General features: G+C 57.2%; 1 protein-coding gene across 1 annotated transcript; it reads left to right on the forward strand.

Annotated features, from left to right (window-relative positions):
* Nucleotides 1–2,644: 2,644 nt before the first annotated feature.
* On the forward strand, nucleotides 2,645–19,249 carry LOC309682465 (adenylate cyclase type 10-like; the record flags this gene model as incomplete). The annotated part of the gene is made up of 26 exons (XM_082496556.1): nucleotides 2,645–2,795; nucleotides 2,863–2,970; nucleotides 3,080–3,184; nucleotides 4,308–4,346; nucleotides 4,525–4,668; nucleotides 5,419–5,624; nucleotides 6,060–6,153; nucleotides 6,471–6,559; nucleotides 7,115–7,306; nucleotides 7,421–7,542; nucleotides 8,131–8,207; nucleotides 8,521–8,710; nucleotides 9,522–9,574; nucleotides 10,196–10,349; nucleotides 11,067–11,259; nucleotides 11,807–11,893; nucleotides 12,338–12,621; nucleotides 13,176–13,312; nucleotides 14,175–14,300; nucleotides 15,293–15,547; nucleotides 16,238–16,576; nucleotides 16,801–16,840; nucleotides 17,334–17,556; nucleotides 17,950–18,057; nucleotides 18,216–18,394; nucleotides 19,072–19,249. 26 exons carry the CDS (start codon nucleotides 2,645–2,647, stop codon nucleotides 19,247–19,249), a joined length of 3,873 nt encoding a protein of 1,290 aa, XP_082352682.1.
* Between the last annotated feature and the right edge of the window lie 2,573 nt (nucleotides 19,250–21,822).

Below are 21,822 nucleotides of genomic sequence, written 5' to 3' on the forward strand. Positions count from 1 at the left end.
ATGAAAGCTTCTGTGCTGCAGCGTCTTCAAAGAAAAGGGGGGGTTAGACACCTCCTGTCATTCCCCAGGGTAGGAGCTGCTCTCCCTCTCCCCGTGGGCTTGCAAGGACCCTTGCAAGGGTCCTGACACCAGGAGGAAAGGCTTGGGCTGGTTGGAGCACACCATTCACACAGCGGTGACCTCAGCACGAGGTCAGAGACAGCCTCTCTCCAATGCCCCTTCCAGGGTGCGGAACAAGGCACCAGGCACTGCCAGATGCAGCGTGGGACACAAACTTCCCACAGACAGGGAGCCCCCCGGGCCCAGAAATGGCAATGTGGGCTATGTTCCCTGCGATAAGCTTCCATATGGTTTAAAAGAATGATAGTCACCTATGGATTCATAGAGATTTTATTTGAGCTGAATTTTGTGTTAAAGAAATGGAAAGAGTTGAAAATGAACTTCAGGGTGACGTTGCTGATGCTGATTTATCAAAACCTACGTATCTGTAATACTAATGTAGTTTTTCAGGTAATCCAGTGATTTCGGAAAATCCAGAACGTGAGTTAAATTACAGCATGTCGGACTTTTGATACCATGTTAATGAATGGAAGCAGGATATTAAGATTGAATTTGAAAAAGGAAAGGGTGTTTGGATTAGGGAAATGGAAGATTCTGGGGAATGATTCTAAAAATTGGAGTTGGCGTACTGATGAGACCCAGCAACCTGGATTGACTAAGCAAAGAGGACCATGTGATCGATTCTTCTGGGGAATGCAGGTCAGTTCCGTTTGGAAGACTGCAGAACAAGGAGAATGGCACAGTATGCAGTCTCCTCCGTGGTATATTGATTGGCCAGGGAATCAGTCAAAAGAGAATAAGAGAAAATAATTTGCCTTCTAATTTGACGGCAGAAATATACGAGAGGCAATAGAAATAGGACAGTTGAACAAGATCTTACATGGATTTGGGTTTTCCCTGATGGGAAGTAACCCAGGAAACCTTCTGCTGTTCAAGTAGCATTGTTGATACGCAGGGCATTCCTGTCAAGAGAGGGATGAACTGTAGGACTGGTCAGCAAACCGAGAAAAGCACTTGGAACTGTCAAGATCAGAGGAGAAGTAGGTAAAAGGTAATTTTGGCAGGGGGAGGTCGTGAGCACAGGACTCCTTGAGCGCCTACACAAATGATACCACCTACTCAAAAGAGAACAATGGAAGAAGACAGTGTCTGTGCACTAATTTACATAGGAAGCGAAGAAATCTCAACCAATCATTAAACAGGATGAAAATGCATATGTATTAATTGTTTGAATGTGTAATAATCAATGTATAAAAGTGGAGATTTTTGAAAGTATGATGTGCTCCTGTTTGGACGAGCACCCCATTTCTGTGCTTTAATGGAATAAACTTGGAAATACCTCTGCTCTGGGTGTTACTGGCTTGCACACTGGGTAAAGAACCCAGATTTGGGACCGGGGAGGGAGAAGAGGAGCTTTGGCCTCTGCAGGACGTGGCAGGGCTGGCTGGTAGCCCTCCTCCCCTTCACAGTCCTGCCCTTGGCAGCGCTCATGGTTCTCTGGTAGTCCGCTGCCTGGCCCCCGGAGCCCGCTGATGGGAGCGTGGAGCCCAGTGGAGGGGGGCTGTTTGTGACCCAGGGTTCCCAGCCCGGGGAGATTTCCTTGCCACACGAGAGGTTGCACAGCTCTTGTGCCAATCCCAGGAGGCACAGCACCTCCTGCTGACTGGCTGCCATTGGCCCCAGCCCTGGGAGAGTGGTGGCACTCAGGCACAGCGCTTCGGCACGACCTACAAGGTGGTGATGTAGCTGCGGGAGGCTTGATGTCTGCTCAGCCACGGTCCCTCTGATGGCCTCCGCTCTGGCACCTGGCAGCTGCAGGGCAGCCTGCGTGTATGCCCTGGCCTCCCTTTCCCTTGGGAACCCCCGTCTGCCGCCAGGGATGAGAGGCCTGGCTCCACGTGCTGGAGCTCTGGCACCGCCCAGGGAATGGGGCAGCTTGGGAGCTGCTGTCTCTGCCGGAGACAGGCTCCCCTCCTGGTGGCAGGTACTGTGCGGATGGAGGGCTGGGAGAGCTGGAGGGCTGCGCTGTCAGAGGTGGGGCAGCTGGGGGCTTGGGGAGGGAGCAAGGGAGCAAGAAGGGAGTGAGCTTCATGGGAAGATGGCAACAAGCTGTGTAGCTGCAGAGGGAAGGACCAGGGCTAGCAAAGAGCTCTCTGCGCCGGAGGCAGCTGGTCCCTGATACAGGGGAAGCAGCTGCAAAGCGAGCAAGAGGTCGCTGCCTGAGCCTCCCTGCGGCCCTGTCCTCAGCGGAATGGGGTGGCGCTGGCCGCCTCCGAGGCAGGGGCTCAGTGCCGAGGAGGGAGCCTGGGTAACGGTAGCAGCTGGGTAGCAGGCGGTGACACACGGAGGATGTCCCTGCCAGCTGATTGTGACACGGGAGGTCAGCGGCTGGGTAAGCGATGACCTAGCCAGGAAGCCACTGCCAGGTGATTGTGACCACCCCCGTGAGGGCGGAGGGCCAGTTGTCCCGCACAAGGGCCCAGGGCTCACTGTGTGGCTCGCACTGTGCAGTGAGGTGCTCGTCCTCCTGCCAGCTGGGCCTGGCCGTCTTCTCTGGAGGAAGCCTGTGTGCCACAGGGCGCTGATGATGGCTTCTGCCTGGGAGAGGACCTACTGCCACTCAGACCTGCAGAAAGCAGCAGCTCTCCTCCCAACTCTCCTTGGTGACAGCTCCCAGGGCAGAGGCAGTGCCACTCAGACTGTGCACGGAGTGCTGCTCTTTGCGGATATCTCAGGTGGGGTGAGCAGCGAGGAGCAACCACGGACGCACAGGCCCTTTGGAGGCCTGCCCCTGCCCCTCAGACAGAGTGGCCATCTTGTCACTGCTGAAGTCTTCTGCTGGGACGCCCACAGAGCGCATGATGGGTTATCTTGGGCGGTCAACCACTGCTGCCAGCAGCACCAAGCCGGGCATGGGAAGGTGTCACCTACAGGCTCTCGGGCTGGACAGCGTGGAACTGGCTGCCAGGTCCTTTGGCCCACATTGGCGTTTCCTGATTTCTAGGTGTCCCCCTTACAGGTTTCACTGCTTTGACAGAGAAATTCATTGAGAGGAGCGGCGCCCACAGAGGCACTGCTGAGCTGGCGCAAACCCTCAATTCCTACCTGTGTGACATTTTGGAGGGTAAGAGTCATGCTGCAGGACTCTCTGGCGTGGGGCTGTGGGGCGGCTCAGGGAAAGTGCAGGCAGACGGGCTGGGCAGCCCTGTCCTGCCTCCTTGCAAGGTCTGGGGCTTTCTGTGAGGACCAGGGAGAACAGCCAGGGTCTACTGGTGGCTCAGGAGCAGTGCAGGTCCCGTCTGCTCCCCACTGTGGCTAAGGAGGCACCCGCTTTCTCAGCAGCCCCCTCTGTGCCTCTAGCATGAGCAGCCGGCTCAGTGCTGCCTTAGGGCCCAGAGCAGGCTGTGGGCATCCAGCAAGTGCCAGCACGCGAGGGACCTGAGGATGCTGTCTCAGACATGTCTTTGTGTGTGTGTGTGTGTGTGTGAGCCCCCCACGAGCCCCTTTTCAGAGGGAAAACCTTGACCCTTCTGAGCTGAGCGTGAGCACATTGTAGCCACCCCTTTGGCAGCGCTTGTAGAGCAAAGCAGGAGAGTCCTCAAAGATGATGAAGGGTCTGGAGCATGTCTGCTGTGAGGAAAGGCTGAGAGAGCTGGGACTGTGTAGCCTTGCGAAGAGAAGGCTCATGGGGGATCTGAGTAATGTTCCTAAAACCTGAAGGGAGGCTGCAAAGAGGCCAGAGCCAGGCTCTTCCCGGTGGTGCCCAGTGTCTGGACCAGAGGCCACGCCATGGGCACTCACTGAAACACAGGAGGTTCCCCCTTTAAGTCAGGAAACACTTCCTGACTGTGAGGGTGACTGAGCACTGGTGCAGGTTGCCCAGGGAGGTTGTGGAGTCTCCCTCCTTAGAGCTCCTCCAAAACGATCTAGCCACTGTCCTGGGCAGCTGGCTCTGTGCCGCCCTTCTTGAGCAGCGGTGTCGAAACAGATGGACCCCAGAGGTCCCTTCTAGCCTCCACCTTTGCGAGATTTGGGGGCATCTTGAAGCCCTGCCTCCCTGCCTGCTCTGCGGGTACCAGGGCTGTGGCCACTGTGAGCCTGGGAGAGAGGCCGGAGTGGTGCTTTCCTGAGCTGTGCCCCATGGTACACCCTGGCCTGGCTGCTCCTCTCCGGGCAGAGGGGCGTGGTCTGTGGGTTCTGGAAGAAGGTGTCCACCTAACTTTCCCTTTCCTTCCCTCTGTCCACAGAGATCCTGATTTTTGGAGGAGACATCCTGAAGTTTGCTGGTATGTTCTTTGGACGACAATGCCCACGTGCACTGATCTGCTGCCTTTGCCTCTTGTGGCAGCCACCCACAAGCCCATCTTCCTCCGCACGTGGGCTGATTTCTGCTGTCCCTGCCACTGAGCAGGGACACCTGCCACCTGTGTCAGCAGAGCCTTTGCCTTCCCGTCCCTTTCCCAGGAGATGCTGTGCTGGTGCTGTGGAGAACAGCACCCCAGGAGCTGGCTAAGACCATCAGCCTGGTGCTGCAATGTACCCAGCAGATCCGGAAGAAGTATGGGAAGCGTAACACGGACGTGGGTCAGACGGTCCAACTGAAGATAGGTATGGGCGCTGGGCCAGATGCAGATCCATGGCACTCTCTCGTGCAACAGGGTGCTTCTCACCAGCAGGGAACACGGGAATCCCTACTGGGGCGAGTGCCAAAGGAAAGCATCTCGTGGGAGCATTGAAGGGGCAAACGGTAGTCAGAGCGGGTACTGCTGTGTTTGCGTGCGTCTGTGTCTGCAGATGCAGAGGCAGCTTAAAGGTAGAGCGGGTGTCAGATCAAGGATTAGGGTCTTTGAATGTGTGTTTTAGCACAGATGTCTGCGGGAGGTGATTATTGTATTTTCATTTTTTCAGGTGGGGGTAGCTTTGCATCCTTTCCCCTGCTGGGTTCTCCCCTGCCTTTCACAAAGAGCAAAGGGGCGCTGCTTTGCGTACGGCTGTGAGAAGGGCTTTGGCAGGCTGTGGTGTTTTCTCAAGCAGACAGCTACAACTCACCTGCATGTAGAGGGAGCAGGCGGTGATCAAGCCCACTGGTTTGCTGGTCTTCTGGTGCAGGCAGCTGGGTGAGACGCCCAGCACTCTCAACATGTTGTGTATGTCGACTGCCTTTGTCTATTTCGAGACAGGCGTTTCAGGGAGCTGTGTCCATATCCCCCCGCGTGGGACGGAGGGTGCTGTTGCTCTCCATACTGCCCGTCTCCCTGCTGGGCCTCCGATTAGCTTCTGAACAGCTGAGGTGCTGGGGGCTGTAGAGTTGCAAATGTTCCCTGTGTCAGTTCTGCTTCTCCCTCGCTCCCTCACCAGGGATCACTGCAGGGCCCATGAGCCTCATCGTTTTCGGCAACGAGAGTCAGCAGTACTTCTGCATTGGTGGCCATTCCCTGGCTGAAGTCCGTGAGGCTGAACAGCTTGCAGGTGCAGGTGATGTTATCCTCTCCGCCACCTCCTGGGAGCGTTGTGAGCAGCACCGGCTCAGGAAAAGGCGTCTGTCAGGCGAAAGAGCTGTGAAGGTAGGCACATGGGACGGCCTCTTGAGCCATTCTGAGGAGCCGGCCCTGGCCATGAAGGAGGGAGATGTCAGAAGGCCGAGGAGCTGAATGGGGAGAGTTGTAGCTTGGAAAGCGGGCAGGCAGCTGAAGCTCTAGTCCTTCCATCTCAGGGAAAACTGTGGGCTGTGCTTGCTTGGTTTGAGGGGTCGGGAGGCATGGGAAGGGTTTTTGCCAATGTGGGCAATGTCCTCTGTGGGACATGGAGCTGTTGTTGACATCTGGGGGATGCTTGGATAATGCCTGCCCAGCTCCGGTACTCCTGAGGAAGACCGCTGTCCCATCCATCCAGGCAGGCTTGTTCTCCCCTTTTCCAGGCAGCAAGGGTGGAGGGCAGGCTCTGTCCCCTGGGACTCCTGGGGAGGCCAGTGGCAGTGCTTTCATTCTGTGTGTCTTCAGGTTACGGGCATGGATGAGATGCCTTGGTCAGAATGCCAAGATGTTTTACACAACCTTGTGCAAGACCCAATGAGCCACCGCTCGGAAAGGGAAGGTGAGTGCCCACTTCACCTTGTTCTGTGAAATGCCAGACAGGTTGGGCCTGGCTGCTTCAGGGGCCAGAGAGGGACCACCTCCTCCCTCTTCCCCCTTTCAGTTAGCACTCCTGCTTTTGGGCCTCCTGTGCATCAGCTGGGGCAGTGGCTGCTGCTGCCTCCTCCTTCCAGGGGACAGCTCGTCCCTGAGCATCTGGAGGTGGCAGCATGAGCAAAGGCAGAAGACGCTTTCTCCCCCGTTTCTTGTGCCATCCCCCGCTTTGCAACAGCTCGTAGTCCCATCCTCCCAGGGACCACCTGCATTTTCTCTCCTCAGGCACCATGAGTCCTGCTCTTGTCTTGCCTGATGATCCTAATGCGGAGGAGGTGCTTAGGAAGTACATCCCAGAAGTTGCTCTCAGGAAGGTACGGCAAGGCCACCGCTGCTGGGGGCTGCATTTTTGGAGGGCATAAGTGGTGCACTGCAGAGACGGAGTTCTCACGGGAACAGAGAAAGAAAAGAAAACGCACCCTGAGACGACAAGGCGGGGGGACAGAGCTGAGGGCCACCTGTGCTGCACCATTGTTGGCTTTGTCCTCAGAGAGACATGGGTGGCGGGAGGCGGACTTGTCTTTTCCGTGGGTGTGGTTCTGGGTGTGCTGGGGCCATGAGGGTGGGATAAAGGGGAGATTCCACTGAAGTCCCTAGAGCATCCCCGAGGGTCTCCCCTCATGCCTGTACCTGTCCCAAGATGGGGTGTTAGCGGAGCACCTTTCTCTCCTTTGTCGTTAGTGTTATGATTTGGTAACTGCCTGCCGGCGGTTGGGCAGCCTGCCTGCCATTTGCACCGAGAGGAGGATTTAGCCCTTCCTCTGCAGTCCCTGCTATTGCCAGGACGCCTGCTCTCCCTCGCTGTCTGGGGTGGGCAGTAAGACCCCAGGAGAGCAGGCTGGTGAAGCCATCGTGCTCTTGCCTTCCAGCTTGATGACAGAGTGCCACTGGGCCTGTTCTCTGAGCTACGGCCTGTCACCATCCTCTTCATCCAGCTGCAGCTTCGTGCAGATATCAAAATAGCTTCTCTCGCCGAGACCCTCAACAATGCCAGCAGGATGATGCTGGAAATCCTCTATCCTCACAATGGCGAGATCAACAAAGTCCTCCTGTGTGATAAAGTGAGTGTGGGGGAACAATCATCTCCCCCAGCCCTGAGAAGGTGGCCAGTGAGAAGGAGGGAGGGACTCCCTCTTCGGCATATTAGCAAGATGTGCTGCATCTGTCCTTGGCAGGGCTGCACCTTCCTCTGTGTGTTTGGACTCGCTGGAAAAAAGCTGCCCTACGAGAGCACTCACGCCTTGCAGAGTGCTATTCAGATCCTCAACTCATGCTCCACCATGCTCGATGAAACAGAGTGAGTGTGTGGTGGGGGTGGGGGGCTGCATGCTGCCTGGGACGGTGCAAGTGGGCTCACCGGAAAGAGACGTGTCTTCTAGCTTGCCCTCCCTTGTCCCTGGAGGAAGGAGGCAGTGCCCGCAGAGGCGGCAGGCAACCCCTGGGCTTAGCCCATGGCAGCCAGGCGGAGTCCCTGCAAGCACAGCTTGCTGGCCATGGCGCTGGAACAAGCCCTCGCAAGGGCAAGAGGCTCCTTGGCGCCAGAGGCAGGCCCTTCTGGGCGACTGGCCCATGAACAGGGATGGGGCCCAGCCTCCTGGTCTCAAGCTGCTGTCATGGCAGGCGGTGACCTTGTGGGCACCGCCTTCCCTCCCTCTGTGCTCAGGAGAGGGCTGTGGCCCTGCATGTGCTCTGCCCCTGTCCCTTATCCCTTGCAACCCGTGGATGTTGCGCCCTGAGTCTCCACGTCCCCGAGACCCATGCTTGCAGGGCAGGGCAGCTGATGGCCCAGGCAAGGGCCCAGGGCAGGTGCGGGAAGGGATGTGTCTGGGAGGGCAGGACTGCGCCTGGGGCGCTGCTGAAGGCCCACTCTTTCCCTGTGTGCCAGGGCAGTGTCTGTGGCAGTTACCAGCGGGACGGTGTTCTGCGGAATCATCGGCCACCCTCTGAGGCATGAATACACAGGTAGGAGGCGTGTGTCTGAGGCGCGCAGGCTGGCGTGGGCCTGCTTAAGCACAGCAGTCTGGAAGAGGAAGGTGGGCTGGGAGAGGGCTTGCCCAGCAGTCGGTCAGCAACGCCCCGGTGGCGCCGGTCCAGGCCCAGGGCGGGAGAATGGGCTCTGTGGGCGGCTGCTCCCCTGGGTTCTGCTGAGCCTGCGGGGGGGCTGGCCTGTGCTGGAGGTGAGGCAGCCATGGGCCTGGAAGGGTGTGGCAGGGCTGGTGGCACAGTTCCATCAAGGCGTGCTCCCTGTCTCTAACACGTGCTCTCTCTCTGGCAGTCATCGGCCAGAAGGTGAACTTGGCAGCCCGGATGATGGTGCACTACCCTGGGCTGGTGTCCTGTGATGCAGCTACCTACGCCGCCTCTGGGCTGCCCCCTTACTACTTCAAGGAGCTGCCGGAGCGAGAGATGAAAGGCATTCGCCAGCCTGGCACTGTCTATCAATATGTGGGCATGACCAAGGAGAGGTGAGTGTCCTCTGAGAGGGCTGCATGAGGGGGTGGTGGCACCAAGGGTGGTGCAGCCTTGGCCAGCAAAGGGCAGTTCTGCAGAGAGAGACCAAGCTGGTCTCCCTTCCCTGTGGCTGAGATGGTCGGCAGCTCTGGCGTGGCAGGCGTTTTGCCTCTCTCCCCCGCTGTCTTCTGCTGCTGAGAGAGCGGGAAGGGAAAGCACAGGATTGGGGAAGGTTTGTCTCTCTTGGCAGACGCAAGCTGGCCTTGCAGGCTCTGTCCAGATGGCTTTTGCCTGGGCTTTCCACGCTGTGCTTGTCCACCTTGTGCCCTGGTAATGCTGACCCAAAGAGGCGCTCGTCCCAGCTGCTTCCGAGCAGGCAGCTTTGCGCCACTCTGATCCCCACGGGGAAACGTGGACCATCGGGACACCCTTCCTCATGTCTTTCTGCTGAAATCTCAGTTCTTCCTCTGGGGCAGGATTTGGCCCCTGGTGGTTTTGGCCAACGTGGTAAAGCTGTCTGTTAGCCAAGAGCACACCTCTGCTTCTTTCACGTGCCTCCAAGTTCTCTGGGTTTGGCCTCTGGTGAGGGACTCTTGAGATGTTCTCCTGTCCCGCCATGGCCGTTGGGCTTCTTTATGCTTGAAGCTGTCCTAGCGTGTCAGCTTGAACTTTGGCTGGTTGGAGTGTGCACAGGATAACACGCTGCTGGAAAGAAAAGCAGGTACCCGAGAAGCACATCCGTCGCCACCAGGCAAGGCTACTTCTCTGTGTCCCCTGGCTCCTCACCAGCTAACTGACTTGTGTTTTGTTTTCCCCTGCTTCTAGCGTATTTGGCATGGGCCTTTCCAAGAAGAGATCAGAGTACGTCCCCTTGCTGGGTAGGTGGAGAACGCCTTGCTCTTCTGAACCCCTGGTTCTTCCTCTTGGTAACTTTTAGTGCCCCGCTGGAAAGAGAGAGGCTTTGACCAGGGATGGTGTTGCCTGCAGCGGCCCTAAGCACGTGCCGCCTGTCTTGGTCCCTACTCGGTTGATCTCTTATGGGTGGAAAGCAAGGTGAGGCGCCTGGTGCTCCTTGCCATGCTCCAGACCTGGTACAAAGGATGCTTTCAACTGTGGCATTGATCCCCATCTTTGGGATCAGGAAAGAGATTTCCTTGTGCCAGACTGACGGAGAGTTTTGGCGGTGGGTTCTCCCCCTTTGACTCCTCAGCGTTCCTTTCTTAGCAGCACCTGAGCGTAGTCATGGAAGTGTCAGGACACAAGAGATGCCTTTAATCACTCAGTGTCTTGCCCGATGTTTTGGGTGCTGTTATGGGTTAATCCCGGCAGGCAGCTCAACCCCACAGAGCCGCTGGCTCCCCACAGTGGGATGGGGAAGAGAGTCGGAATGGTAAAAGTGAGAACAGTGGCGGGGGGGGGAAGCTGCCGTGGAGGGTGCCCACAAAAGGCACGTCTTTTCAGCAGGCCCCAGCAGCTCATTTTCTTGCTTGTCTTCACAGGTCGGAAGCAGGAGATGGACCTCTTTGTCAGCTGCTTGAAAGCCTACAGGGACTTAGGAGAAAGGAACATCCTGGCATTTGAGGGCACGGCGGGCTCCGGCAAGAGCCGCTTGCTTACGGAACTGGCCTATTTAGGCCAGGATGCTGGTCACAGGTACAGCTTTTCGACCTGTAGCTTTGGGACACTACCCCTGCCCGTCCCCTGACAGCCATGGAACACTGCAGCCCCTCTGCCAGTGCCCCTGGCCCTGGGACTGCAGCCTCCCGAGGAAGCCTCCTGGAGACACTCCCTAGGAGCACCTGCGTGCTCTGCTCCCGCCTCTGCCTCTTTGGGGAGTTGGAGGTGGCTTCTTGAGCCACAGCTTTTCCTCCTGCACCTCTGGGCCAGGCGCTGAGGGAAGGAAAGAGCCCCTGCTCAGTGCTTTTCATCTGAGGGCAGACCCAACGGACAGCAGGGTGGCCTGTCTCAGAAGGCCTGCTTGCCCTCTGCCTGTTTCCCAGAAAGAGCATGTGGGCAGCAAAGCCTTCCTGGGCTCTGGCAGGCAGACTGCTAGGGTCGGGAGCCCAAAGGCAAACTCACACTTGCTCCATCCTTGCCTCTTAGCCCCATGAGTTCCTCTGCAGGGGCCATGTAGCGAGAGCTGGGCCGGCGCTGCGGAGACACAGGGTCTGGGCCCGGCTCTCCCAGTGGCTTGGCAGCAACTGGCCCTCTCTGCCCTTTCTCGTGGGAGGAGTGAAAAGCTTGGCCTTCTCTGGGAAGCGCTTTGAGCTGGGTGGCTGAAGAGCTCCCCGCAAAGGGCATCTCCACCCCTTTTGTCTCAGAAGGGTCGGGCCGTGTGGCATCTCAGTGCCTTTTGCTTTTGCACGGCAGGGTGGTTGCCATGGAACTGCTCGAGGTCAACGTGAGGCAGCCCTTCTCTGCCATCCGCACGCTGATGGCCAGGGCCCTGGGCCTCCAGGACTGCGACTCCTGCAGTGAGAGGCAGTGCGTGCTGAAGACCAAGCTCCAAGGGACAATCGAAGAGAGCAGCTATTGCCTCCTCAATGACATTTTCCTTGTCGAGGTGAGAGCCAGAGGCCTGTCTGGCTCGGGAGAAGGTCTTCTCCTGAGCTTTGCTTGGTCTCTGACGTTGCGTGGGAAGGCTGCCTTATCTCAGGGGTGGGAATCGTGGGGGTGATGGCACACCTTTCCCATTGCTGAGCCCGGGGGGCTCCCCGTCTGTGGGGAGTTTGTGTCCCACGCTGTCCCTGGCAGTGCTTGGTACCTTGTTCTGCACCCTGGAAGTGGCATTGGAGAGAGGCTGTCTCTGACCTCGTGCTGAGATCACCACTGCAGGAGTGGTGTGCTCCAGCCAGCCCAAGATTCCCACAGCCAGAGACGCATCTCTTCATCCCACCCGTACGCCCCAGCTCTGCCAGAGACCCTCAGCAGAGGGCCTTTGCTTTGGGCTCCAGGAGGAGTCCCCACCGTGGCTTCCTGCCCCTCTTGGGGAGAGGCTCGGTGCTGAGGCCAGCAGAGGCGGTGCGCTCTGCAGTCTTGCATGGTGGGTGGATGTGCCAAGGCTGGAGCGACGTTTCTCCCTGACTCTGCTTTTCCGTTTCGGACTCCAGTTTCCCGTTTCGGACAAGGTTCGCGAGATGCGTGCAAATCAAAGAAAAATGGAATTGCACTCGACTTGGGCCAAAGTGCTGGAGAAGGTGAGCATTTCTCCTTCCCTCCTCCTGCACCAGAGAAGGAAAACAAGCTTGTAGGCTGCGGGCTCTGTACCACAGCAGTGTGAGCAGGCGGGAGGACCACGTGCCTGAATCATGGCCCTTTTGGGCCTGAGAAAGTCCTCAACGCCACGCCCCTCCGCAGCCCCACAAACACACCCAATAACTTTCCTCCTGTAAAGCGTGCCCTGGAGGAGGAACAATGTCTTCTGCGTCTCCTTTGCCCAAGCTCCCTCCTTCTGCAGGGCAAGTGATGTTAGGTGTGACCCTCAAGTCTCAAAGAAATGAGGAGTCGGTAAGCTTCTGAGCAGGGAAGGGCTTGGGGAGAGACTTGAGAGCATCCTCTCAAGAGACAGAGGCTAAATCTCCTCCCCCGGAAGACACCTGAGGATCCAGCAGATTCCTCTCAGAACAACCAATTTCTTTCAGACCATTGGAGGAGAATTTGGCATATTTGTCATCGACAATGCCCATTTCATCGACCGTGCCTCCTGGAGCATCCTGTCACCCGTGCTCAGAAACGTCTCCCTCTTCATGGTCATGAGCTTAGCTCCGGGCTACGCCACAACAGAGAGGTTTTGCAAAGCCGCAGCAGACAACACAACGTCCCAGAAAGTCACCTATCTGCACCTGGATGAGCTGAAAGCTTCATCTGTGGTGCAGAAAGTCTGCCAGGACCTTGGAGTGGTCAGCATCCCCAGGGAGCTAGCGAGGTAAGTTGGAGGCAGGTGAGCTCTTCCCGAGGGCTTGAACCTCTGCAGAGCACGGTGGGGGACGAGTCCCCCAGGAGAGGGAGCGCAGGGCCGCGAGAAGCATCACTGACTCTAGCCAGTAGCGCACGTGGGTTGCTAGTTATGCCTCACGCTGGCAGGGGTGAGCTGAGAGTGGGCGACTCCCTAGACACCGAGCGTGGGAGGTGTCAGCCCTTCGCTGTTGCGCAGGGAGGAAGGGAGGCAGAGTCCTGGGGGCAGAGGTCCACCCTGCTGCCAGAGAGGATCTAGGCTCCTGAGGAGAGGACAGGCAGGGCTCGCTGCTCTGTGCTTTGGGCATTGTCCGCAATTCTTTTCCCACGGACTTGAGTGAAGGCTGGAGGCTCAGGGGGCCCAAAAGGCCCGGCCAGCGGGAGGACCGTCCCTTTCCAAAGGGAGGTGTAGCTGTGACGACGATGCGGGCTACCCTGTTCTGCCTGAGTGACTCGCCACCCACCTGAATTGTGTTTCTCCTTCCTTTCCTTGTGCTGGTCACTGCTTGGTCTGCTCCTGTGCAGCTTCCTGATCCAAAGAAGCTCGGGGATCCCATATTACTGCGAGGAGCTGCTGCGCTGCCTTTGCTGCAACAACATGCTCCTGTTCCACACCCAGGGGCAGGGTGAAAAAGCAAAGGACAACTGGGAGAGCCTGATCAGTAAGCACCTTTGCTGCGCCTACCGAGTCGCTGTGGCGCCTTCTCCGCGGCACAGTCTTGCTCCACCGTTCCCCCATGGATCTGGGCAGAGTCGGATCTTGCAGCAGGGCTGAACTTGGTCTGGTGGAGGCGTGGGCTCCTGCATGCCTTGCTGTTGGCACAGCCAAAGCAGGGGCTAGCGAGTTCTGGTGTTTTGGAGGGGCCTAAATTCTTGGGGCAGAGCTTGTGTGGCTCAAACACAGGGGAAATTGTTCCAGAGCACATGCGTTTCTGGTGTTCCTTAGGCATTCTAATGGGTGCGTAATTTACCTTGGCCAAAGGCCAGCTCATCTAAGAACAAACCCTAGCTTGAGGTGAGGGACAGGCCCAGGGCACTTGAATCCAAAAGCATAAAGCCCCACAAGGGTGCTGGTAACAGAAGAAAAGGGTGGTAATGCCATCCGAGAGAGCAATGCCAGCAGAGTGCTTTGGCCTTGGGAAGAGCCAGGGTCGACGCTACATTTTGCATTCTCATCGGCAATTTCCCTGGCTGTGGAGGGAGCGCTGGTGAAGGCAGCAGTGCTGCCACTTTCTGTGCCCGAGCATTCGGTCGCCCCCGGGGAATTCTGGAAGCTTTGACCGGAGGACTGTTTGGGAAAGGTGTTCTGAAGGCAGAACACCTTTGGGAGGGCTGTGCAAAGAAACTCTTGCAGTGGAAACTGCTTTTCTCTGCTTAATGACCACGTTCAGCGCAGGCAGGTCAGTGCGCCTGCACTGGACCATGTAAGGTGGGACTGGTCCCATCTCAGATGAATTCTGAAATGTTTGCAAGCTGCAAGTGACTTTGCAAAATGTCTTACTCGTGCTCTCCTGCTCCACCCAGCATCTGCAGTCGAGGCTTCATCCCTCGCAGCAGCTTTGATCTGCAGCGCAGAGAATGATGGCAGGGTCTGCATCATGAGACCAGACGTGAACCTGGAGAATACTATGCTGCCCGCCACCGTGAAAGGTGAGGGGCCGAGCGCCGGTCTGCCGGCTCGTGGCTGAGCGGGGCATCTTCGCGGGCCATCGGCTAGAGGGAGGCTGGGCATGTGTGCGCTGCAGAGTCCCCCTCTCAGCGCGGGGGCTCTGCTGGGAAGGTGGCTCCTGTCCAAGCAGAAACGGGCCTGGGGCTGCGGGCAGCCGCTTCCCTGTCATGGCTGTGGACCAGCTGTGAGCCTGCTGGCTGCTTTCCATCAGCAGGTAGGAGAGAAAAGGGTATTGGTGCAACACTGAAGGGGCTCCCTTTTCTCACAGAAACAAATCCTTTGCTGGGAAAAATCTTTGACTTGCCTCTGTCTCAACTTTGAAGGTGGCCTCTACTTTGCTATTCTCCTTTTAAGTTCCCCAGCTAACGCTGGTCTCAAGGCCCTTCATCCAAAGCAAATCCATTGGGGTTTTTTTGGTGGATGGGCATGGAAATCCCTCCGTAGCCAGGGGAGCTGGATGGGGGAGCTGTCGATGAGTGTCCCTCCTCTCTAGCCATAGCCATTTGTACGACCCTTGAAGAACTGTCATGCTAAAGTATTCCTCCTAATCACTCATTTTGTCAAAAAAAAGAAAACCAAGCAAGCCAAAAGAAAGGAATAGTATTGCCTGGGCAAGTTAAGTTCTGAGTCCACCTGTGAGGTGGGGAAAGTTCTCTGTGTGCTCCGTTGGGCAAAAACCTACTCCAGATCTGGTAGGGCGCATGATGGGATGCAGGTACCTGCTGGGTCCTGCCCTCCCCACCCTTGGTGGGGGAGCGTTCCTTTGAGCATTTTCCTCAGGCCTTGTGGCCTGCGATTCCAACGGGAGTGGAGCCATATGGAAGAGGCCAACCCTGGCTTGAGATTGCCCAGCAGGTGCAGTCCCGAGGAGAGGAGGCCAAAGTCTACCCTGTTTCATGTGTTGAAACTTTGCAGCCTCTCCAGCCTCAGCGTGGGGAACAGGCCAGAGAGACGTGTTGCTTCTTTTTGACAGAGCTTGCGCTGATTCAGCTGGATCGGTTAAAGCCACTGAAGCGGACAGTTTTGAAGTTTGCGGCTGTCATCGGGCCAGTGTTTACCACCCAGCTGCTGCGGCACATCCTTCCTGCTGGCCTCAGGTACCGGATGATTTTCTTGCTGGACATGCTGGTGAGCGACAACATCCTCAAGTGGCTGAAAAACACAGAGGTGCCAGAAGATGTGCGGGATCCTTCCGAGAGGCCAGCCACCCCTCAGCAGGCCCACAGCGGTACGTGGTAGCAGTAAGGTGGACAAGGGAGCTGCCGGCTCTGTCCTGGTGGGGCTCCGTGGCATATGGTGAGCTTCCCGCCCTGTGATGGGTGGCTGGAGCTCAGGCAGGCATGGCTGTTTGGGACGGGCTGTGCAAAGACCTCACAAGTCCATCTCAAAGCACACTAGCTTTGCACTGGAGGGCAGCTCCCACCAGCCGTCCCAAGTGCCTCTGCTGCCCTGCCTGCAAGCACTTGCTGCTTGTAGCGCAGGTATGGGAGGGCGTGTGGAGTCCCTCACATCTTCACCCAGCCGCCTGCAGCATCCAGATCAAAGATGCCCTCCGGAGTGCCCCGGGGCTTTGACAGGCTTTTAGCCAGGTTTGATTCTGCTGTGGCGCAGAGGGAAGCTCAGGAGGGTGGGACTGCCTTGCCAAGAGCAGGGAGAAAGCGCTGGCCGGGGCTTGCTTTAGCTGGTGGCAACATGCCCAGCTCCTGCCTGGAGCGCAGCTGAGCACTGTGTGCCCAGGGCTGTGCTAGCATGAGCGAGGCAAGCTGGGCCCTTTCTCCCTGTGCCGCAAGGCTTGGTGTGCAGCAGCGCTGCTTAGTGGCCAAGGACACACAGCAGGGCAAGACTTTTGTGCTCTGGCAGGGATGGCCCCAAGCCTGGGCTCCTGCGCAGTCTAATGCAAAGGCCCTTTGCCTTGCAGGTGTGCAGAGGCCCTCTGCAAGCACGAGGACCATGGAGCGGCAGTCTGGCGTCCTGGCCTTCTGTGTCCTGCTGCTGCGGGAGGCTGCCTATGAGCTGTGGCCTGAGAGACAGCGGGTCGACTTGCACCGCAAGTGTACTGTATTCCTGGAGCGGCATGCACACAAATGCAAGAGCTGCAACCAAGGGGACTTTGTTGCCTTCCACCGCTTGGCCGTCCCCAGCACCCAGGAGGGAGAGAGCTGTCAGGACCCCGCTGACATAGGCGACTCGCACAGCTGGGAGGCCTTGGTGCTCGCCGGAGAAGAGCTGAGGAGGGATAGGACCCACACCACCAGGGGTATGCTGCACAGCACGGGCCCTGCAGGAGCCCAGGGGTGTGTGTTGGGGATCGGGTGGGAGTAGGTCTGCTAGGGATGAGCCCAAGAGCTGAGGACAAGCACTGCAGAATTTCCTCAATGTGTCAGGAGCCTTGCAAGGGTCCTTGCAAGCCTGCTGGGAGAGGGGGAGCAGCTCTGACCCTGGGCAACGTGAGGAGGTGTCTAACCCCTGTTTTCTTTCCAGATGCTGCAGCAGAGCAGGACTTCATGGAGGAGAACTTTGGGTGAGCAGGCAAGGTTTTGGTTCTTTTTGAAGGCAGTGGGCTCAGGGTCTCCAGAGGAGACAAAGGAAGCGCTGGCATTTGGCTGCCGGTGGTACCTCTACTGTAGGGAAGAGGCTTTCTGTGGGGCGGGAGCTGGGAGGAGATGGCCACGGAATGAGCAAGTGCTTGAGAAAGGCTGTGGCCTCAGGGGATCTTCCCGCTACACTGGAGCAGGCCTTGCTTTCCAGTTCTTACAGAGTAGCGCTGCAAAATCTGCAGGGGCAAAGCCACCGCAGGGAGTCGGGTGGTTTGCCTGTGGGAGGTGAGAGAAAGCCCAGCTGGTCTTGCTCCCCCTGCCTAAGGAGCACCTGTAGGAGTCACGCCTGCCCGTGGCCTCGTGCTCTGCTTGCAACAAAGGGCTTTGGATGCCGTCTCTGTGGGGAGAAAGAGCAGCCTAGGTGATGCCTGTGTCTTCTTTGCTGTCTTCTTCCCCTGGGAACTCTCCTCTGACTAGTGTGGCCGAGCGAGTTCTGGCAAAGGGCGAACAGACAATTGAGCTGCCCAGCACGACCGACGGGAAGCACCACGGTGTGTGCTCATGTGAATGCAAAGCCATCGTGGAGTCGGTGCTTGTGCCTTTGGCTCACCACTACCTGGCAACAGGCGATGCTGCCAGAGCCTTTTACTATCTTCTGGAGTGTCTGGCTGCCTACCTGCATGTCTCCAACAGCTACATGGTGAGTTGCCGCGCTTGCCAGTCCCCACTGTGCATGGAGTCCTCTCGGTCGCCTGGCTCTGGGCAGGACACCTTTGCCGTTGCAATAGGACATGCCTTAAGAAGGCCTTGGAAGGGCAATGCTGGGGTCGGACCCTGACTTTTTCCTCCGGTTTGCCTCTTCTGCGGCAAGAGACACAGGCCACCGTCCCCTTAACACGAGGGGCATTAGCAGGGAGGCGGTCGGAAGGATCCCTGGTGCCTGTGCTCTGAGCTGGTGTGAGAGTGTGTGGGCGGGCGGCACAAGGGGAGAAACAGGCCTTCTTAAGGCAGATGCCAGCGGCAGTGGGGGAGGACAAGGCTGGCTGAGGGCTCTGCACCCATGCTCACCTGCTCTCTGTGTGCTTGTGCACAGGCCCTCGTGAAGCTGAATGAAGCGGAGGTCCTGAGGAACTCCTTAAAGAAGAAAGCGAGGGTGATAGCCCGCTTTGACGAGGCCACCTTCTTCAGCCTCAAAGGGGAGGTAAAGAGACGGGGAGGCCTGGAGGGATCTCCTGGGAGACAGAGCTGGATGCCTTCCCCAGTTGTAGGGGATATCCCTGGCATCTCCAGCCACCGACACACTCCTGCAGTCTCTTGGGCAACGAGAGCAGATCAGAGTGTTTCTCTTTTCCTGAGCAGGTTTGCTGTCGATTGCAATGCACGAAGCTGGCTGAGCAAATGATCAGAGAGGCTTTGAGCCTGCTCAACAGGCAGTTCCCCCGCACCTGCATCGGAGCCTTTCTGAAGTCTCAGGTGGAAAAGTTGCCATGGGACGCTTATGTTGCCAGAAGAGCCTCCTCCCTTCCGCAGGAGGACCGGTGAGAAGCAGAACTGAGAAGCCAGGGGAGGACAAGCCGATTCCTACCTGGTCCCTGGCACCCGGGCCCAGACCTGCCGAGACTTGAGGCCACACCTAACCTGATGCATAGCCTTTAGCAGGACCGAGGCCTCAGGCAGTGATGGACGGGTAGAAGAGGCACCGACTGAGCGCCACACTCCTTCCCGCCCTGCGCAGTCATGGGAACTAAGCCCACCTTTGGGTTGAAAGCAGCTTGCAGCTGGGGATGTGTCAGCCGGCACATGTGGCTGCGGCAGGGGGTTGGTGGTGGCTGGGAGCAGAGAGCTGTAAAGAGGGAGTAGAGGCTGACGAGGGGCAGGGCTCTGGAGGCAGGTCCAGGGCACTGGGAAGGAGCAGTGGGTGGAGGTGAGGTGTGAGAACGAGGAAGCTCAGGGGACGACACTCCTTTTCTTGCCGGTTGCCCGCTTTGCTTGGCTCCCCTAGCGCTCTAGTGCCAACAGGCCCTGTGGAGCGCTCAGCTTCCCCCGGCAGCGCGTCTTTGCCCCTGTTCCACTCTGGCAGCCCCTCCTTCGTCAGCTCCCTTTCCTGCGTGGAGATGCAACTGGCTTGTCCGTTGCACTGCTTTCCCCCGGCCCTGTCCGATGTAGCACTGTTCAGCAAGAGCCTGCAGCCCCAGCATTGTCTCGTGTGTTGCAGGAGGAAGAGGCTAGCCTGGCTGCTGCGGCAGAGCTGGTGCCTTTCCTTACTGGAGGACCTCTTCAGCCTGGAGGACACTTCCAGCGGACAGAGGGACTCCCGCCTGGCAGCGCGCATGAAGGCCAACACGGACAGCGCAGCCGACTTGTATCGGGCAGCAGACTCCAGCCTCGGATAGACTTGAAAGAGAAGGGTGCAAATGCAGTTCTGTCAATAAATAGTTCCTTTACTATGACATTGGTTGTCAGGCCTTTCCTTCTGAGGCTATTTTTTTGCTAATCTGCTGGAGAAAATCCAATGGTGCCCCTTATTTTCAAGGAGAGAGGACACAGCGTGGGGTACAAACACAGTAGTCGCTTGACCTAAGGTTCATTTCCGAGATTCTTCAATCAATCAGCCTAAGAGTAGCTGCCACTTGTCTCAAGCATGCGGGCCAACCTTTACTGACTTCATCCAATTACTTAGAAAAATACCACACAAGTTTCTTCCCAACTCCCTAATTTTGGAGTTAAGACTCCTAGCGCAACCTGCTGCCGTTCACGTATGTATAGTCTAAAAGTCTTTCTCAGATTTGGAAGTCCCAGAGCAGGAACTTCCATAAGCTTCCTTTTCATTTCATGGAAACCTTTTCTGCACTCAGGTGTCCACTCCAGAACGCCTTCAGGTCCTTTTATAGCAGCATATAGTGCTTTGGCCATGAGTCCAAAATGAGGGATCCATAGACGGCACCATCCGGCCATTCCTAAAAACCCTCCTAATTGTTTGGGTGTTTTTTGATGTTGGCACTGCAATTCTACAAATGGCTTTTTGGCAGGTACATTAGCGATACAAAAGAAGGCGTCTTTGAAATCCCGTACTGTAACAGTCCATGTTCTAAAAAAGAATTTATTACAGGTTCTAATCCTTTTCTAGCCTCCAATTTAATGGGATACTGCTTCTTTTCTTTCTGGCTGAGCTGCCGGTTTCAATTCAGTCTTTACCGGAGTCATGTTCTTTGCTTGTCCAGGTATTTTTGATGCCCAATCAGAGGGATGACAGCATCCAGTACTGTCCTGGTTCCGGCAAGGATGGGGTTAATTTCCCCAAGGAGCCGGCAGGGGAGGCAAGCATGCCATACCACGTGACCCATGCCCAGCTATAAAAGGAGCTAGCCGGGGAGGGGGAGTCAGTCGCCACTCTGGGGTGGGTTGCGGTGCGGGTCCGGTCGGTGCGCTTTGTCGGCGGTACTGTAATCGCCGCCTTATATTCCTTTACCGGTGTTATTGTTTTTCTTTCTTCTTCCTTTTGACTGTTCTGTTAAATGATAATATTTCAACCCACGAGTTCTTGCCCTTTTCTGCTGATTTTTCCCACGGCTGTGGGAGTTGTGCGAGTGGCTGCGTGGTTCTTTGTTGCTGGCTGAGGCCAAACCACGACAAGTACTTCTTCTGGAATATCCCGTTCTTCACTTTGACTTCTCTCAACTAACAACCCTATTTGTGCTTTACAAGCAGCCTCTGGAGGCATATGCAACTGAACAGAATGTGCCAAAAAATTTAGTTGTGCGTTTAATTTACACAACAAGTGTCTTCTGCACAATGGGAGTGGGCATTCTGGCATATAGAGAAGCTTACGATCTAATTGAGTATTTCCACTTGAACACTCCCTTGGCTGTAAAAATGGCCTTAAGGTCTTTTTCCCCGTTGTACCAACACCGCTTCTTTTAGTTTTACTGAAAGGTCCTTTACAAGCAGTCCCTACGGGGCTGGGAGAGCTGGAGGGCTGCGCTGTCAGAGGTGGGGCAGCTGGGGGCTTGGGGAGGGAGCAAGGGAGCAAGAAGGGAGCGAGCCTGCTGGGAAGATGGCCACAGGCTGTGTTAACCGCAGAGGGAAGGACCAGGGCTAGCAAAGAGCTCTCTGCGCCGGAGGCAGCTGGTCCCTGATACAGGGGAAGCAGCTGCAAAGCGAGCAAGAGGTCGCTGCCTGAGCCTCCCTGCGGCCCTGTCCTCAGCGGAGTGGGGTGGCGCTGGCCGCCTCCGAGGCAGGGGCTCAGCGTCGAGGAGGGAGCCTGGGTAACGGTGGCAGCTGGGCAGCAGGCGGTGACACACGGAGGATGTCCCTGCCAGCTGATTGTGACACGGGAGGTCAGCGGCTGGGTAAGCGATGACCTAGCCAGGAGGCCACTGCCAGGTGATTGTGACCACCCCCGTGAGGGCAGAGGTCCAGTCGTCCCGCACAGGGGCCCCAGGCTCACTGTGCGGCTCGCACTATGCAGTGAGGTGCTCGTCCTCCTGCCAGCTGGGCCTGGCCGTCTTCTCTGGAGGAAGCCTGTGTGCCACAGGGCGCTGACGATCGCTACTGCCTGGGAGAGGACCTACCACCACTCAGAACTGCAGAAAACAGCAGCTCTCCTCCCAACTCTCCTTGGTGACAGCTCCCAGGGCAGAGGCAGTGCCACTCAGACTGTGCACGGAGTGCTGCTCTTTGCGGATATCTCAGGTGGGGTGAGCAGCGAGGAGCAACCACAGACACACAGGCACTTTGGAGGCCTGCCCCTGCCCCTCAGACAGAGTGGCCATCTTGTCATTGCTGAGGTCTTCTGCTGGGATGCCCACAAGGCACACGGTGTATTATCTTGGGCGGTCAACCTCAGCAGCACTGAGCCGGGCATGGGAAGGTGTCACCTACAGGCTCTCGGGCTGGACAGCGTGGAACTGGCTGCCAGGTCCTTTGGTCCACATTGGCGTTTCCTGATTTCTGGGTGTCCCCCTTA

The sequence above is a fragment of the Vanellus vanellus genome, assembly GCF_965231255.1.
Source record: "Vanellus vanellus genome assembly, chromosome: 29".
Lineage (NCBI taxonomy): Eukaryota > Metazoa > Chordata > Aves > Charadriiformes > Charadriidae > Vanellus > Vanellus vanellus.